Genomic DNA, 14,190 nt, shown 5'->3' with positions numbered 1-14,190 from the left:
TGCCCATCCTCCACCAAACGGCCATACACAGACACAGACCGTGCAATGCTGCCCAGTAACTGGCCTAGTTCAATATTTAATATTATTTTATGATTCTAAATCTTCTGTGTTCATCCCACGCTTCTTTGAACTCAGTCACAGTTTTACTCTCCACCACCTCTCTCGGGAGCGCATTCCAGGCATCCACTACCCTCTCCGTAAAGTAGAATTTCCTAACATTGCCCCTGAATCTACCACCCCTCAACCTCAAATTATGTCCTCTGGTTTTACCATTTTCCTTTCTCTGGAAAAGATTTTGTTCTACGTTAATACCCTTCAAGTATTTGAACGTCTGAATCATATCTCCCCTGCCTCTCCTTTCCTCTAGGGTATACATATTCAGGGCTTCCAGTCTCTCCTCATACGTCTTCTGGCGCAAGCCTCCTATCATTTTCGTTGCCCTCCTCTGGACCGCCTCAAGTCTTCTTACGTCTTTCACCAGATACGGTCTCCAAAACTGAACACAATACTCCAAGTGGGGCCTCACCAATGACCTGTACAGGGGCATCAACATCTTCTTCCTTCTACTGACTACGCCTCTCTTTATACAGCCCAGCATCCTTCTGGCAGCAGCCACTGCCTTGTCACACTGTTTTTTCGCCTTTAGATCTTCGGACACTATAACCCCAAGGTCCCTCTCCCCGTCCGTGCATATCAGCTTCTCTCCTCCCAGCATATATGGTTCCTTCCTATTATTAATCCCCAAATGCATTACTCTGCATTTCTTTGCATTGAATTTTAGTTGCCAGGCATTAGACCATTCCTCTAACTTTTGCAGATCCTTTTTCATATTTTCCACTCCCTCTTCGGTGTCTACTCTGTTACAAATCTTGGTATCATCTGCAAAAAGGCACACTTTTCCTTCTAACCCTTCAGCAATGTCACTCACAAACATATTGAACAGGATTGGCCCCAGTCACCTTTCCTTCCTTCGAGCGACTTCCGTTAACCACCACCCTCTGGCGTCTGTCCGACAGCTAGTTTCTGACCCAGTTCACCACTTTGGGTCCTAACTTCAGCCCTTCAAGTTTGTTCAACAGCCTCCTATGAGGAACTGTATCAAAGGCTTTGCTAAAATCCAAGTAAATTACATCTAGCATATGTCCTCGATCCAGCTCTCTGGTCACCCAATCAAAAAATTCAATCAGGTTTGTTTGGCACGATTTACCTTTTGTAAAGCCATGTTGCCTCGGATCCTGTAACCCATTAGATTCAAGGAAATACACTATCCTTTCTTTCAGCAACACTTCCATTATTTTTCCAACAACTGAAGTGAGGCTCACTGGCCTGTAGTTTCCTGCTTCATCCCTGTGACCACTTTTATGAATAGGGACCACATCCGCTCTCCTCCAATCCCCAGGAATCACTCCCGTCTCCAGAGCTTTGTTGAACAAGTCTTTAATAGGACTCGCCAGAACCTCTCTGAGTTCCCTTAGTATCCTGGGATGGATCCCATCTGGTCCCATCGCTTTGTCCACCTTCAGTTTTTCAAGTTGCTCATAAACACCCTCCTCCGTGAACGGCGCAGAATCTACTCCATTTTCTCGTGTAACTTTGCCAGACAATCTCGGTCCTTCTCCAGGATTTTCTTCTGTGAACACAGAACAGAAGTATTTGTTTAGCACATTTGCTTTCTCCTCATCACTCTCCACATATTTGTTCCTAGCATCTTTTAGCCTAGCAATTCCATTTTTTATCTTCCTCCTTTCACTAATATATCTGAAAAAATGTTTATCTCCCTTTTTTACATTTTTAGCCATTTGTTCTTCCGCCTGTGCCTTCGCCAAACGTATCTCTCTCTTGGTTTCTTTCAGTTTCACCCTGTAATCCTTTCTGCTCTCCTCTTCTTGGGTTTTTTTTTATATTTCATGAACGCCAACTCTTTCGCCTTTATTTTCTCAGCCACTAGGTTGGAGAACCATATCGGCTTCCTTTTTCTCTTGTTTTTATTGATTTTCTTCACATAAAGGTCCGTAGCCATTTTTATCGCTCCTTTCAGCTTAGACCACTGTCTTTCCACTTCTCTTATGTCCTCCCATCCTAACAGCTCTTTCTTCAGGTACTTTCCCATTGCATTAAAGTCCGTACGTTTGAAATCTAGGACTTTAAGTATCGTGCGGCCGCTCTCCACTTTAGCCGTTATATCAAACCAAACCGTTTGATGATCGCTACTTCCCAGGTGAGCACCCACTCGAACATTAGAGATACTCTCTCCATTTGTGAGGACCAGATCCAATATCGCTTTTTCCCTTGTGGGTTCCGTCACCATTTGTCTGAGCAGAGCCTCTTGAAAGGCATCCACAATCTCCCTACTTCTTTCCGATTCCGCAGACGGAACATTCCAGTCCGCATCCGGCAGGTTGAAATCTCCCAACAGCAGAACCTCCTCTTTCCTTCCAAACTTATGGATATCCACAATCAGATCCTTATCAATTTGCTGCGATTGAGTCGGAGGTCTGTAGACTACACCCACGTAGATAGAAGTTCCATCTTCTCTTTTCAGAGCAATCCATATCGCTTCTTCCTCTCCCCAGGTCCCTTGCATTTCGGTCGCTTGGATATTGATCTTTACATAGAGAGCTACTCCACCTTTATGACCATCTCTGTCCTTCCTAAAAAGATTATATCCCGGTATGTTTGCATCCCATCCATGTGATTCACCGAACCATGTCTCTGTGATAGCAACAATATCTAGATCTGCCTCTAACATCAGGGCTTGCAGATCATGAACTTTGTTGCTTAGACTGCGAGCATTTGTGGTCATCGCTTTCCAGCTATTTTTCAGCGATAATCTCCTTTTTTGTATGGATTTTTGTGTCATTTCACTTTCCGTTGCAATACTAAGAAATGAGTTGCTGATATTGCTTATGTTGCAGCCTTTACTACTATCACATCTTTTCTTTTGCCGGGGGTGGTCTCTATAATTGTCCTTCGTACATACACCACCCCCACCTTCTAGTTTAAATGCCTAGAAAAATATTGTCTAAATTTCTCTGCAAGGTTTCTTTTTCCTGCTGTAGTAATATGTAGCCCATCAGTGCAATATAGCTTCTTGTCCTTCCATGTATTTCCCCATCCTCCTATGTACCTGAAGCCTTCTTGATGACACCAGGCTCTGAGCCATCTATTAAAGTCCTCTGTGTTTTTCACTCTTTGCTCTCCCTTTCCATATGCAGGCAGTATTTCAGAAAAAGCTAAAGTCTTTACAAAAGGTTTCACGCCCTCACCAAGCTCCCGAAAAGCTTTCTGTGCTGCAAGTTGTTGGCCAGGTCATTTGTTCCCAGATGGATAACAACATCAGTGTTAAAATCCTTAGTTTCTTCCTTAATTATAGTCAGTATTTGCCTGGAACTCCTGGTAGCTGAGGATCCTGGAAAACATTTCACTATTTTGGTCTCCTCGCCCTGTGTTCCAAGGTTAATGCCTCTGATGATGGAACCCCCCAACAGTAATAGTTTTCTGTTTTTGGCTTTTTTATTTGTACTTAGGGTGCGCTTGTTCTCTTGAGTTACCTTCATTGGTTCCAGACCCACCTCCCTTCTGTTTTCTTGAGTATCGCAGTGCACTAGTGGAGTGAAGGAATTCTGTACAGGTAATATTAATGAAGGTGGATGTTTCTGTGTTACATGTCGCATTCTCTTCAATTCTTCCTGTTAGGGGCAGAGGAAGGGACAGGGACGAACGTATCCTGAAGACGAATGAGTGGCTTCAACGATGGTGCCAGGAAATGAACTTCGGATTCCTGAATCACGGAGAGGCACTACAGGGACTACAGGGACCAGACGGACTCCACCTGACCAACAGAGGTAAGTATGTCTTCGGACACAGACTAGCCCACCTACTTCGAAGGGCTTTAAACTAGGTAAGTCGGGGGTGGGTACCCACTTTTACACCGGAGCAGTAAGTAACAATCCTGATGGGGCGAACCAAAACTCCGCTTCTAAGTCTGAGGTAAGTACCCTTATTGCAAAAGAATCGCTAGGTGACACTTTAATTCAAATGGGTGGCTCACTACAGGAGCTTAGTAATCAGAAAGAGTGGAGAGATATGTATGTTAATGCACACAGCCTAGGGAATAAATTTCTAGAACTAGAAACAGAAATAATTAATGCAGACCTAGACGTAGTAGCAATATCCGAAACATGGTTCACAGACTCTCATGAGTGGGATATAACTATACCAGGATACAACCTGCTTCAACAAGACAGAGAGGGTAAGTTAGGAGGAGGGGTAGAACTTTACATCAAAGAGAACATCAAGACAACCAGGATCTCGGATGTCAAGTATACTGGGGAATCCATCTGGGTAAACCTGGCCAGAGACAGAGAAAAATGCCTGTACCTTGGAGTGATATACAAGCCTCCAAGACAATCGGAGGACAAGGATGCAGAATTAATTGAAGACATTGAGAATATCACCTTACGGGGGGACGTTGTTCTGGTAGGAGACTTCAACATGCCTGATGTAGACTGGAACACACTCTCAGCGACAACTTGTGATAGCAGGAGGATATTAACGTCCATGAAGGGAGTACGGCTCAAACAAATGGTACTAGAGCCCACTAGGGCCCAGGCCATCCTGGACCTGGTACTTACGAACGGGGAAAGCGTCTCGGAGGTCTCAGTGGGAGAAACGCTAGCCACCAATGACCATAACATGGTATGGTTTAACCTTAAGAAAGGCTTCCCTAGGTCACAAACAAAAACAAGGGTACTCAATTTCTGGGGCACTGACTTCGCACGCATGGGAGATTTCGTCCATCAAGACGCTGCAGGTTCAAGAAGTAACTGATAATGTGGAAGCTATGTGGTCAACCTTGAAATCGACCCTTCATGAGGCAACTAAACGCTACATAAAATCAGTAACCAAACAGCAAAGAAAAAAGAAACCCCAATGGTTCACTGATGAGGTCTCGTACCTCGTCAAAGAGAAGAAAAGAGCATTTCTCTCATACAAACGCACGGGGGAAAAAGAAGCAAACATTAAATACAGGACAAAGTCTGCAGCGGTCAAAACAGCTGTCAAGGAGGCCAAACTTCGAATGGAAGAAACTCTAGCGAAGAACATTAAGAAAGGGGACAAATCCTTCTTCAGGTACATTAGCGACAGGAAAAAAAACGCAAACAGGATAGTACGCCTTAGAACTATATGGAAACAGATTCCGATAAGGCCAAACTACTGAATGATTACTTTTGTTCAGTCTTTACCTGCGAGGCACCAGGGCACGGGCCACGGCTGGAAGCAAAGCAAAGCATGGAAGACCCATTTCAGAATTTTGAGCTCACACCAGCTGATGTTTACAGAGAACTGTCAAGACTCAAGGTGAACAAAGCAATGGGACCGGACAATTTGCACCCAAGAGTGCTCAGAGAGCTATGCGATGTTCTGGCGAAACCGTTAGCCATGCTCTTCAATCTCTCCCTAAGTACGGGGAGAGTCCCCCTGGACTGGAAAACAGCCAACGTTGTTCCTCTGCACAAAAAGGGTTGCAGAGCGGAGGCTGCGAATTACAGGCCAGTGAGTCTCACATCAATAGTGTGTAAACTCATGGAAACTCTATTTAAAGGTAAATTAGACACGATATTGGATGAGGGAAATCTGAGGGATCCCTGTCAGCATGGATTCACTAGGGGCAGGTCATGCCAATCCAATCTTATCAGCTTCTTTGACTGGGTGACAGGAAAGCTAGACTCGGGAGAGTCTCTGGACATAGTGTACTTGGATTTCAGTAAAGCTTTTGACAGTGTCCCGCACCGTAGACTATTAAACAAGATGAAATCGATGGGGTTAGGTGAGAAACTAACTGCATGGGTCAAGGATTGGCTGAGTGGAAGACTTCAGAGGGTGGTGGTCAACGGCACCCTCTCTGAGACATTGGAGGTGACTAGCGGAGTGCCACAGGGATCGGTCCTGGGACCATCCCTTTTCAACATATTCATAAGGGACTTGACCTGGGGGCTTCAGGGTAAAGTAGCACTGTTCGCCGACGACGCCAAACTGTGTAATATAGTAAGTGAAAGCAATCTCAAGGATAGTATGATGCAGGATCTGATCACGTTGGAAAACTGGTCCTCGACATGGCAGCTGGGCTTCAACGCTAAGAAGTGTAAGGTCATGCATCTCGGCAGCAGAAATCCATGCAGAACATACACCTTGAATGGAGAAGCACTAGCTAGGACTTCAGAAGAACGAGACTTGGGAGTAATCATCAATGCAGACATGAAGGCTGCCAAACAAGTAGAGAAGACCTCATCTAAGGCAAGGCAAATGATGGGATGTATCAAGAGAAGCTTCGTCAGCCGCAAACCTGAAGTCATAATGCCACTTTACAGAACCATGGTGAGACCTCATCTGGAATACTGTGTGCAATTCTGGAGGCCACATTACCGTAAAGATGTGTTTCGAGCCGAGCAAGTCCAGCGGATGGCCACTAGAATGGTCTCCGGACTCAAGGGTCTCTCATACGAAGAAAGACTGGGCAGATTGCAGCTCTATACTCTAGAGGAGCGCAGGGAAAGGGGTGACATGATTGAGACATTTAAATACGTCACAGGTCGTGTCGAGGTGGAAAACGATATATTCATTCCAAAGGGACCCTCGGTCACAAGGGGGCACCCGCTCAAACTCAGAGGAGGGAAATTTAGTGGTGATACCAGGAAGTACTTCTTCACAGAAAGGGTGGTGGATCACTGGAACAAACTTCCGGTGCAGGTGATCAAGGCCACCAGCGTGCTCGATTTTAAGAATAAATGGGACATCCACGTGGGATTCCTACGAGGGTTGAGCTAAGGAACTGAGTCATCAGCACTCAGACTTAATGGGGTGGGTCAGTAGAGTGGGCAGACTTGATGGGCTGTAGCCCTTTTCTGCCGTCATCTTTCTATCTTTCTTTCTTTCTTTCTTTCTATGTTTCAGTCTTCCTGAGCCTGAAACCCATTTATTCCTGGGCTGTTTTATTCTTTGAGGTAGAAGTGGTAAGTTGGTATGATTTTGTGGAGTGATGGAAGCTGCTTTAATTGTATTCAATTCCTGTTTAAGTTTGCAGAGCTCCTCCTTAATACTGGTAAGTTGAAGACAGATGGGGCAAGCCTTAAGCCTCTAAATAGTATGTCTTGGAATTAAAGCACCACAGTGATTGCATAGAATAAAGGTCATCTTGATTGGTTGTGAAGTCCTGATTATATGGGTCTCTATATACGAATAGTGGCCCCTGGGGTTGGTGGGACTATAAGTCTTACCCTTATTCCTATGAAGGGAAAGAGGAAATAAGATTTAACAGAGGAAAGAGAAGGGTTTATTTTTTTGTGCTTTTTTTTTTTTTTTTAGTAAGAAACTGGAATGAGAAGAGACTTGGGGAAGTTCACCTCAAAGCCGAGACTCTGAAGGAGCAAAATCGCCTGATTCGTCACTTGCAGAACCTCCTGACAAGATGACGCCTTGATCAGCCAGTCGACGAGGTAGGGAAACACCCGGAGCCCCCGGAGACGCAGGACTGCGGCAACCGCTACCAGACATTTTGTGAAAACCCTTGGCGAGGCCGCGAGGCCGAAGGGGAGAACATGATATTGGAGGTGGAGATCCCCCCACCCGGAATCTCAGATACCGGCGGGAGGCCAAGTGAATCAGTATGTGCATGTAAGCCTCCTTGAGGCCCAATGAACACAGCCAGTCCCCGTCGTATCCCCTCATGGACAACGTAGGAAGGGTAAGCATCCTGAACCTTTCCTTGACCAGGAACTTGTTCAGAGCCCTGAGGTCCAGGATTGGACGCAGGTCTTCCGTTTTCTTGGGGACCAGGAAATACCGGGAATAAAACCCCATGTTCCACTGATCCGGAGGAACCTCCTCGACCGCCCGCAGGCAAAGGAGGGCCTGAGCTTCCTGCAGAAGAAGAGGCAGTTGAGACCTTGCAGGTACATTAGATAGATTGTGAGCCCACCGGGACAAATAGGGAAAATGCTTGAGTACCTGATTGTAAAACCGCTTAGATAACCTTGATAGGCGGTATTTAAAATCCTAATAAAACTTAAAACTTAACTTAAGAAGGAAACTCTTTTGGTGGAAGGTCCGGGGGTACGCGACTGAAGTGAAAAGAGCACCCCTCCCAGACAATGGAAAGTACCCAACTGTCGGTGGTAAGACTTTCCCACTGAGGATAGAAATAAAGGAGATGGTCCGCGATGGGAAGGGGGGAAGGCTCCAGCAGGAAGGTAGCCGACAGGCTCCGACCAGCATAGTCAAAAAGACCAGAGCCGGCAGCTGTGACTTAACAGGATGCTGCTGCTGAGGTCGCTTTGGAGGCGGCCGAGAAAATGCAGAAGTAGACTTTTGCGGATACCTCCGAGGAGGGATCTTGTAAGGCCGAGACGGAGGAGTCTTAGGCTTAAGCCTCACCAGAGAGGCGAAAGACTGCTCTTGCTCGGAGAGGCGCTTGGTGGCCGCTTCAATGGAGTCATCAAAGAGCTCACACCAAACACATGGGAGGTTGGCCAACCGATCCTGGAGGTTGGGGTCCATATCCACAATCTGGAGCCAGGCGAGACGCCGCATGGCGACAGCAAAGGCCGTGACCCTTGAGGACACCGAGAGGCCAGCACTCGCCTGGAACGAGTGAAGAGTATCCACACAGAACTTGAGATAGGACGTGAAGGTAAAATTATAGTTGAGGACACGGTTTGCCATCATTGAATTTTGATAGAGGCAGCGACCAAACTTGTCCATCGTACGCCCCTCCCGTCCCGGAGGGACCGCCGCATACACCTTCGAGGGATTGGACTTTTTCAATAAAGATTCCACCACCAAAGATTGGTGGGAAAGATGAGCATTCTCAAACCCCTTGACCGGGACCATCTGGTAACGGGACTTCATTTTGGAGGGAATTGCAGGAACAGCATAAGGAGTCTCGAGGTTCCGGAGGAAAGTCTGCCGAAGAACCTGATGCAGTGGCAAACGCAGCGCCTCGCGGGGAGGATGAGAAACCCCCATCTCCGCCAAGTATTCCTGGGTATAGCGGGACTCAGACTGGAGATCCAGCTGTAAGACCCTACCCATATCAGTAATGAAACGAGTGAAGGAGGAGTTTCGAGAAGAAGACTTGTCACCCTGTGGCGACCCAGAACGAGACCTGGGAGCCGCAGAAAAGGAGGGGGAACCTCCCTCGAATAATAAGCAGGGGCCTCGGAGTCCCGAGAACCGGAGACAGAGGAGGCCCTACTAAACCGCTTCGTGGGTGACGAGGAATGGCCCCGCGGAACATGACTAGGGGAGAAGCATCGAAGGAGATGGGGGAAAGGAAAACTCCCCCTCAAACCCCGAGACAAGGACCTGGGAAACATCCCTTTGCCGATCCGGGGAAAGTGGCGAAGATGGGGTCAACAGAGGACCCGTCTCGACAGTCGAGGATATCGCAGGTCTCGCGGTCGGAGACTGGCCCCGAAGTGGCGGAGAAGACCGCAGTTTCTTGGAAGGCACAAGCCCTGGTGAGGCAAGAGGGCGACGCACGAGCCCCTCTCCGGGACACATGAAAGACCATATGCCCGAATCCGGGGAGGAAGAATCACTCGAGGGTAGTCTGCGAGACTTGTGAGCACGGCCTCGAGGCACAACAGAGGGACGCTCAAGCTGGTCCGACCGAGGCTTAGTCAAGGTCGAGGCCAGTTGACCCGAGGTCGAGGCCAGATGACTCGAGGTCAGGACTAGTTGGCTCACAACCGAGGAAAGTTGTGTAGTAAGGATAGCCTTAAGCATGTCCTCGAACATCGGCACCGAGACCACCGGATGTTGGGTCGGGGGGTGCAGCAGTGCGCTCCTTTGGGGGTGACCTCGAGGAAGAGTATTCCCTACATAAGGAGGCACGCTTGGAGTGATGTCTCAAAGAGGCCGACGATGCAGCACTCACATGAGACTCCGAGTTAGGCTTCTTTGCCGGCACACCTGAGGAAGCAAGAGGAGACTTACCCGAGGCCGGGGTAGCAAGTGGAGCCGAGGCCGGACCCTTCGAGGCCGAGGGGGACTTAGAGGCCGAGGCCCCCAATGACAGGGCCGAGGCTGAGCTCGAGGCCTGTCCCGCAGGATCCATGGGGCCAAACAGCTGAAGGATCTTGGCCACTCTCCGACGAAGCGCCCACGGTTACAAAGTCGCACAACATGGGCAAGACTTTGCACGGTGATCCACACCAAGGCACTCCACACACCAGCGATGTGGGTCGGTGATGGAGATCACCCGGTTGCACTTAGTGCAGTTTTTAAAAACGGTACAAGGCCGGGACATAAGAAAAATACGGCCGCAGCCCTGCGAGGCCAGGCTGCCTGAGCAAGACCGATGACCAGGTCAAAAAGACACGAAGTAAAAAATAAAAAGACACGAGCACAGCGACTAACCGAAAGAAAAACAAGAAAGCCACGGTGTAAAGAGGCACAACGAATACGCGCGAAGCAGGGTTTCTGGCTCCGCGGAAACTTAAGAACTGAGGCCACGCTGAGGAGACGTATGCCTTAGGTCGGGCGGGAGGGGCACGCGCGCATGCGCGGGCCAATCGCAAGCTTGAAGTTCTTCAAGCAAGTCTGCTTGAGAAAACGTCCGCTAGGGGGCTCCATTGGTGACGTCACCCACATGTTGAGAATATGCTGCCTGCTTGTCCTGGGATAAGTAGGGCTTTAGGCTTGTTAGGAACAGGGAAACATTTTGGGGGGGAGAGGGAGAACCTTTTCCTACAGGATGGACTTAACTTTAACCGGAGTGCCCAGGCTGCTAGTTCTATGCTTTTAAACTAGATCACCATAGAAAGCCGACAATCACTCAGGAACATATGGTTTGGAGTGAGGCATCTTTGAAAGATTCTACTAAATTAGGAATGATAAATTGCAAGAGAGGCAAAAATAGCCTAGGTACCTTTAAGAGTACATAATAATAATAATAACAGTTTATATACCGCAGTACCGTGAAGTTCTATGCGGTTTATAAAAGATTAAACAAAGGTACAAATTGATTGAACTTAAGAGAGTTGGAAGAAAGTGATTAATAGGTCAAGAAAACCATTATTGAGGAGAAAGAGATGTACGGATCAGTTATCTAGATACTTCTTGAACAGGTATGTTTTTTTAGACGCTTCCTGAATTCCTCATAGAGTCAAAAGATTCTGAAATAATTCCAGTCAACTGCTAAGCACACTGTAAATACAAACAAAAAACAGACTTTGAAATGTTTGCATATCAATGTTAGAAGATGGAGGAGCTAGCATTGAATAAAGAGGTAGATGTTAACAGACAGGAAAAATATTAGTAACTGAGAATACAGTTCAAATTTTTTAATTGCATATCAAGATTTTGTCTGCATGGCATCCCAAACAAATGCAAGAGCAAGATTGGTGCAGGAGAAATTTTAACCTTTCCAACTTATGGACTTACCTGAACAGTCCTTGTTTGAAGAGGTAGGCACTTATGTGGCCACCTTTCAAGTACCTAATTTCACATCCTGGCCATATTTCCTGTAGGCTCCGTACACCAATACGAGGAACATAAGCATCCTCCTTTGCTTGAACAACTATGATTAGACTAGGATCCACGGGTACTGTAGAGGAGATAAAGCACAAGTTACTTTTCTATGAAACACATTTTATAGATAGCAGGATTAATCAGAGACACAAGTGTGTGAGATCAAATGATAGCAGGATGGAATAGCTCTCCCAGAGCACAGGACTCAGCATGTGTGAAGCTCCCAGCAGTGGACAGTAAACTGCTGATGCAGGGCAGTATGCTGTGATGGCAGGAGGCAACAAAGTTTAGACTTGTCATGCTCTGCCTCTGTTAGGGGGTGGGGAGGGAGGTGGAGCTCCTTTTGCTGCTGCGGTTTCAATCATTGTCATTGCTTAGGGGCCCTTCACTTGAATTGACACTATTACTCTTAGTGATTTCAGTCTTTTGGGATTTTTAGAGATCTTGCAGGATGATCTACCCAAAAAGGCCACCCTTATTTCGTTCATCTCTGAGCAAGATAAATTGTTAATACAGGAGGTCCCCGGTTTAATAATAATAGCTTTATTTATATCCCGTCATACCTTTCAGTTCAAGACGGTTTACAACAAGAGAGACTGCATGAATGCAGCAAAGTTACATCATGAGCATGAAGTAGGAGTAAACAAACAGGCCTATAACGTAATTATATATAACAGGAGGTAGGAGCATGCAAGTAGACGTAGAGGAAATTGTTTGAGGAAGTTAAAAACAAATTAAAGAACATCCGACGCTCGTACTTATGAACTGGGGTCCTGCCTCTCCCTCCCTTCCTGTCCAAACATGACCCTCCTCCTCCCATCCATGTCCTAATGTGCCCCTTATCATCTTTCCCTCTGTTCTGCATCCCAAATTCATTGCTTGCCTCCCTCCCTCCTGCGGGTGTTTACCTCCGCTGGCCAGCTGCCTCCTCCCTGCTGCACTTCTTTTTACAAAGCTGCAAGCAGATGACCCGCAAGCCTTCCCTCTGATATCAGAGGGAGGCTTCCAAGACAGCCATGTGTAGGAACCATAGCTGCAGCTTTCCAAAGAGAAGTGTGGCTAGGAGGAGGAGCCGGCCACAAATTTGGAATGCAGAACAAAGGGAAGGACTACAAGGGTGGCGTTAGGACTAGAGAGCTGCACGGGAACGGGGATGACGGGAATCCCGCGGGACCCGCGGGTTCCCCCTTCGGGTCACGGGGATCCCGTGGGGACGCCCCCTAGGGTCGCGGGGATCCTGCGGGGCTGGATATATTCAGCCGCGAGGCTCGTCACCCTACCTGCTCTGCCACACACAGCTGAACGGAAGTCTTCCTGATGTCAGCGCTGACGTCGGAGGGAGGGCTTAAGCAAAGCCCTCCCTCCCTCCGACGTCAGCGCTGACATCGTGAAGACTTCCGTTCGGCTGTGTGCTGCGGCAGAGCAGGCAGGGAAAAGGCAGTGGTACAAGACGGGGGCAGTCCGCCCCGGGTGCAGCACAGCCAGCCAGGTCCCCCGACCGACTGACAACAGGCCCAGTCCGTCAAACCTCCCTGCCCTGTAGCCGCAAATCTAAATTACTTTCTTACAGCAGCTTCAATACTCCAGCTGCTGTAAGAAGGTAATTTAGATTCATGGCTACAGGGCAGGAAGGTTTGTTGGACCGGGCCTGTTCTGTTGTCAGTCGGGCGGGTAAGCACCACAAAGGTAAGGGGCAGGGAGGGAGAAAGGGAGGAAAGGTGGAGTAGAGAGGAAAAGGAGCTTAAGGTAAAACTGAGGGGGAGAAGGACGCTGAAAGCACTGGGGAAGCCAAAGGGGTGGAGAAGAACGCTGAAAGGACATGGGGAAGATGGGGGGGATAAGGATGCTGAAAGGACATGGGAAGATAGGTGGGATAAGGATGCTGAAAGGACATGGGGAAGACAAAGGGGTGGAGAAGGATGCTGAAAGCACATGGGGAAGACAGAGGGGGGAAGGACACTGAAAGCACATGGGGAAGACAGAGGGGGGAGAAGGACGCTGACAGGACATGGGGAAGATGGGGGGAGAAGGACGCTGAAAGGAAATGGGGAAGAGAGAGTGGGGAGAAGATGCTGGCAGGGAAGAAGACAGAGATGCCAGACTATGGGGGGAGCGGAGGGAAGAAGATGGGTGCCAGACCAATTTGGAAGTGGGGAGAAAGGGAGTAACAGAGCAAATGGAAGACGCAGAAAGAAGAAAGACAGTGGATGGAAGGAATTGAATAAGAACATGAGGAAAGCAGAAACCAGGCAACAAAGGTAGGAAAAAAAATTCTATTTCTTTTTTTTTTTTTTTGCTTTAGGATAAAGTAGTATATTAGTTGTGTTGATAAAAATTTATAAACATTAGAGGCTCTGGTAGAAATCCGTTTACAAAGTATGTATTCTTCCAAATTAATAAAGTCTTTTTTCTTATTTGTAAATGGGTTTCTACCAGAGCCTTTAATTCAGTAGCATAATTAAATGAAATAACTATTTCTGTAGTTTATAGGGATGGGTGGGGATGGAGGGTATTCCTCGCGGGGACGGGTGGGACTTTGGCGAGGATGGGTGGAATTTCTGTCCCTGCGCAACTCTCTAGTTGGGACACAGAAGGAAGGGAGGGAGCACAAACTTCAAACAGGATGGAAGAAAAGAAAGGAGGGAGAGAACATGAACT

At 47.6% G+C, this 14,190-nt stretch overlaps 1 protein-coding gene across 5 annotated transcripts in view; it reads right to left on the bottom strand.

The window, feature by feature from the left end:
* The window catches only part of ABHD18 (abhydrolase domain containing 18), a 128,329-nt gene that overhangs the window by 7,101 nt on the left and 107,038 nt on the right, over positions 1–14,190 (bottom strand). For all 5 annotated transcript variants that reach the window (XM_033939008.1, XM_033939039.1, XM_033939029.1 and 2 more), the window contains exon 12: positions 11,446–11,608. In XM_033939008.1, the coding sequence (XP_033794899.1) occupies positions 11,446–11,608 (163 nt within the window). The remainder of the gene's footprint in view (positions 1–11,445; positions 11,609–14,190) is intronic.

Source organism: Geotrypetes seraphini, chromosome 1 (genome assembly GCF_902459505.1).
Source record: "Geotrypetes seraphini chromosome 1, aGeoSer1.1, whole genome shotgun sequence".
Lineage (NCBI taxonomy): Eukaryota > Metazoa > Chordata > Amphibia > Gymnophiona > Dermophiidae > Geotrypetes > Geotrypetes seraphini.
The sequence above is the reverse complement of the archived record's forward strand: the minus strand, read 5'-3'. Positions and strand labels throughout refer to the sequence as shown.